The sequence below is a fragment of the Echinops telfairi genome, unplaced genomic scaffold (genome assembly GCF_000313985.2).
Source record: "Echinops telfairi isolate 266 unplaced genomic scaffold, ASM31398v2 ScPeMD7_4;HRSCAF=17, whole genome shotgun sequence".
Taxonomy (NCBI): domain Eukaryota; kingdom Metazoa; phylum Chordata; class Mammalia; order Afrosoricida; family Tenrecidae; genus Echinops; species Echinops telfairi.
This window is the reverse complement of record NW_022103900.1, coordinates 4,069,464-4,074,284: the sequence shown is the minus strand read 5'-3', so window position 1 is coordinate 4,074,284 and position 4,821 is coordinate 4,069,464. Positions and strand designations below refer to the sequence as shown.

The window sequence follows — 4,821 nt, the reverse complement described above, 5'->3', positions numbered from 1 at the left end:
AGGGAGGAGCAGAAGGCTCCAGCTTCTTTCCCAGATGGGAAGCCGGCTCATGGAAGAGAGCCCTTTCTAGGAGTTGAAAATGGGTCTCTTGAAATGCCCCCCCCCCCCTCCCCGCCAGCTTTCCAATGATATCCTTTGTTTAATAAAATGGTCACAAGTTGCCAAGATATGTCCAACAGTTATCTGCCTTTTGTGGGCTCTCCTTATGGTTTTAAAGCTATGGTGGCAGACCCCGGGTCCCCGTGAGTGGGAATCTCCTCAAGGGCAGCTGGTTCTGTCCTGGTGTTGTTTGGTTGGGTCTTTGAGGAAGCGTGGGCATAAGGAGCTACGCGTTCGTTGGAAGGGGCAGACCTTTCACTTGGTAACATTTCAACCTGAACTGCGCACAGATAAATTTGAAGATAATTTACGGAGCAAGTACCTCTGGCGGCCCAAAGGAGTGGAGCTGAGCTTCGGGATCCAGCACTACGCCGGGAAGGTGAGGGACCTCAAGTGGACAAGGGGTAGAGTGATCGCAGGACTCTGTCGCCCCAAATGACATGCAGGTGTCTTTCTTCCTCTTTTTAAATTCTTCTGGAACACTGAATCCTAACTTCCCAACCCCCTCAGCGGTGCCTCTCTCTGAGAGTTGCCCGTGGCATCAAAGCAATTTCTCTCTGGGGTGGCCCACAGAGCCGCCACCTGCCTCTCGCCTGAGGCTTGGCTTCCTAGGGTCAGCTCTCCAGAGAGAAAACGTCTTAGGGCTCTTCTGTGTGTTCAGCGGCGAGGGTTCACATTTGGAAGGAATTAGGGGATGGAAACGAGGTAAAGGAGGAAGGTTCCGGTCACCGTGGGACTCAAATTTTAGCACTTGAAGCACATTTCTACCGGGCAGCAAAAATGTCCAGATAAAAAGGAGGGCGAGGAAAAGAATTCACATCATCAACCGGATGTTGCGCTTTTGCAACATTGGGTGAACTTTCCACTTTTCACACATTCTGCCTCCGTCTCAATTTCAAGATCCTGAGGCAGATCAGTGATGGACTGAGGAAACTCTCCACCATTCAGGCCAACTTGTGGCAAATGTTACTCCCGCAAGAACCCTTTGATTGATGGCTAATTGGTTCCTATCAGGTTCCTGCTAATGGGTAGGAGCTGAGTAGTAGGCATCTAGGATTATTTTGCTGATGAAAAGTTTATCAAAATTCTCTTTTCCATTCATAGCATGATATTGACATTGATTTTTTGCCTGTCTGGCTGTTGACTGAAAGTCATTTCTAATACAGGTAAAGGGGGTTGACTCTTTTTTCACTCCTCATAGTAAGTACTTGATGGGCCAGAGAAAGATGAGACTTTCTACTGCTATAAAGAGTTCGTCTCAGAAACCCACAGAGGCAGTTCTACCCTGTCCTATAGGGTCGCCATGAGTTGTCCTCAATTTGAACTGACTCAGGGGCAGTGAGTACTTGATGGTACCTCTTTGAGAGCTTTGTTAGAAACGAGGTCAGTGTGATCAAGATCAGCTTAGGAAGACATTAAGGAGCGCTGCCGAGACTCCCTTGTCTACACACAAACTTTGAATGACTGATACTGCAGTGAGCACCCTGGCTGGCAGCACCCACGGGGGCCGTGAGGATGGAGCCCAAGACCTCCAGTTCTTCGCTGATGCACTGATGTTTAACCACATGGGAATGTTCTCCCCTGCCCAAGGCACCCCAAGAGCTTGGGTTTTGATGAGTGCCAGTTAGGAGACTGCACCCGAGTAAAGTGGCAATCATAATAGTACTTATGTCCTAGGATGGGTGCCCCACATATAGTAAGTGCCCAGTATATTTTAGTAACACTTCTAGTGTGGGGTATCTTTGATACAAGACTCCTTTCTTGAAAGAACAATGTGAGCATGCTATGAAGACAAGTAGCCTCAGCCGATGGTCAAGATGTAAAAGCGTGGCTATAGAATGATGATTCCTGCACCAAAACCAAGCCAAACTCACTGCCACTGACTCAGTGTGACACATGTCGAGCCTTTAGGGCAAAGGTAGAACTGTCCGTGCAGGTTTTCAAGACTGTAAATCTCTACCGGAGTGGAAAGCCTCATCTTTCTCCCGTGCAGCGGCCGGTGGTTTCAAACTGCTGTCCTTGTGGTTAGCAGCCCAATGAGCAACCCACTACACAACCAGGGCCCCCTCAATTAACGACTGCTCATGTTACCAACCAACCAACAGTGGGTTTAACAGACCTGTTATTTGCTACCCACGCTGCAGGTATTGTATGATGCGTCTGGGTTTCTCGAGAAGAACAGAGACACCCTCCCTGCCGATGTGGTTGTGGTCCTGAGAACATCGGAAAACCAGCTTCTGCAGCAGCTCTTCTCCATCCCTCTGACCAAGACAGGTATTTCAACGCACCCGCCGGCTCTGGCCCTGCTCCTCTGGCCAGCCCGGTGGGGTTTCCCATTTGAATCTTCATATTGCCGGGGTCATGCTACTCACATTTGGGACTTCTTTAAGCCGGAGTGAGTTCAAGGAAAAGTTTTAGGAAGTGATTTTTTTCTTTTCTTAACTTAATTACATAGAATACGTTTATACACACATGTGCGTGCCTGCAGGCACACGCACTTTCTGTAACATCAACTTGTAGACTTCCCAATTTCTCTGCCTGCCTCTTCGTTCTCCCATTATAAAACCCTACAAGCAATCCATCAGAATAATCAACCACTTACGATCAACAGGGCAGCATCCCCCCAAGGACAGAAGAGGGTTAGGAAAGAAGGGGATGGTGGTGGTGGAAACAGGAAACCCTTGAAGAAAGTGGGCTAAGCCATGATTCGCTGATGAATTGAAGCAACATGTATATAAACTGTTGACTGTAAAACTGATGATCTGCTTCATAAACCTTCACTTAATACCCAAACTAAAACACCACCAATTGATGTTAAGCAATCGAGAAAACTAAAACAAACAGCAAACAAAGCCTCACTGCTATCAAGCTGCTTCCAACTCTTAATGATGCCCTAGGGGCCCTGTGGAGTGACTAGTGGGCTTGAACCACTGACCTTGTGGTTAGCAGCTCTTCTCCATTCCTCTGAGTGGTTTCAATTTATCTATATGTGGTGGGAAGATCTTTTCTGTTGATGTGCGTGATTCTAAGTGAAGGGAGTGTGGTGAATCAAACCCTATCCAATTGCGGGCTCTTCAGAAGTCTCCTAGTCCAATTTTCTACTTGGTCATCAACTCTACACCACCATCCTCTGAACCAACCTGAAACACATCTTTCTTAATGTTAGCCTTAATGTTAAAGCTAACTTAATGTTAGCCTTTTAAAAAATTAGTCAGTCAGTCAGTCCCCATGGCAGGCAACAGAAAACAAGGGCCAAAGAAATGAATGTCTAAGCCATTGCTATTCTGCCAAAACAGAAACCAAATCTCCCTGCTGATGAATCAATTCTGACTCACAGTGACCCTACAGGACAGGGTAAAACTGCCCCTGTGGGTTTCAGAGGCTGTCAGTCTTCAAGGGAATAGAAAGCCCCATCCTTCTCGGCAGAGTTGCTGGTGCTTTTGAACTGCTAACCTGGAAGTGATCATCCCATCAGGTAACCATTACACCAGCAGGGCCCCTCCCTTCTGCCAAGTGGGTTCTTATTCTCAGTTCCTTTGATTAACCTGGGGGTCTGCTGGCCTGTGTGCTTTTGAGGCTGTCTGGCAACAGCTATTGAAAAATGCAAATTCATTTCCCCCGGGGTCCATTCTGACTCCTAGAGACCCTACAGGACAGGGTGGAATTGCCCTTTTGAAGTTCTGAGACTGTCACTCAGTCTCCAACTGCAGCCCTGGAGGTGAGCAGCCCCGTTCGTAACCACAGCACCGCCAGGGCTCCCACAGGAACAGCCATACCCACCTCATCGCGGCGCAGTGATTTGATTCCTGGTGACCCTGCTGCCAACGATGGACCTTGCCGATGGCAGCCCAATCTGCAGCCCTCGGGGCCCCTCATAAACACAGCTATGGCATAAATATTCCAAAACCTCCTCTCAGCACCGTCGAGTTGCTACCAACTCATAGCGCCCCTACAGCACAGGGTGGATCTGCCCCTGAGCTCTGGCGGTGTCCTGGTTCCATACTGGACCCGAGCCACATGGTTGACTGTTCAAAAGCACCAGCAGCTCCTCGAGAAAGACTGGCCTTTCTATTCATGTAAACAGTGATAGTTCAGGAAATCCACAGGGGGTCAGGATGAGTCAGCACACACTCCATGGCTGTGAATGCACTTGAAAGAAAGGAGCAGAGAACCTTCCTTCGGGTTGCTCTGCAGTTCCTCTTACTCTTCCCACATGCCCCTTGAAGCCATTGGCACCCATAGCAGGCATGGGGCCTTTCCATCCTAAACGAGATTGACTGCCAGATCTGATTTGTAGCAACTTATAGAAAAGAAGCCGCAGCCTACAATCTGGGCTTCATCCTGCCTGCCTGGGAAGGAAAGTTGAAACCCGGCTCTCGAGGGTCTTCAAACATGCTTTTGTAAACAAAAATAGAAGGGTGCCCCTCAGATGACTGCCCTCCCTCTTCTTCTCCAGACTTTTCTTGGGGACAGCAGGATGTCATTCATGATCACTCCAGGGAGCTCGGAGGGCTTGGGTGGGCCAGCCAGCTCATCAGAGGGCTCTGCACAGAGGCAGGCAGAATAGCCGCTAATAGGGGATGTGCAAAGTAGTCTTTGAACTAACAGTATCCAAATGGCTCTTCCGCCGGCATTTACGCCCTCTCATAAATATGAGTAACGACTTGTCAAATCTGTTCACAACTTCACAATTTCCAGTTTTTCAGCATTTGGCAAAAAAAA

At 48.5% G+C, this 4,821-nt stretch overlaps 1 protein-coding gene across 1 annotated transcript in view; it reads left to right on the top strand.

The window, feature by feature from the left end:
- Positions 1-4,821, top strand: part of LOC101639637 (myosin-IIIb) — a 315,696-nt gene that overhangs the window by 281,125 nt on the left and 29,750 nt on the right. The window contains exons 21-22 of the mRNA XM_045299040.1: positions 390-478; positions 2,244-2,373. Of these exons, the coding sequence (XP_045154975.1) occupies positions 390-478; positions 2,244-2,373 (219 nt within the window). The remainder of the gene's footprint in view (positions 1-389; positions 479-2,243; positions 2,374-4,821) is intronic.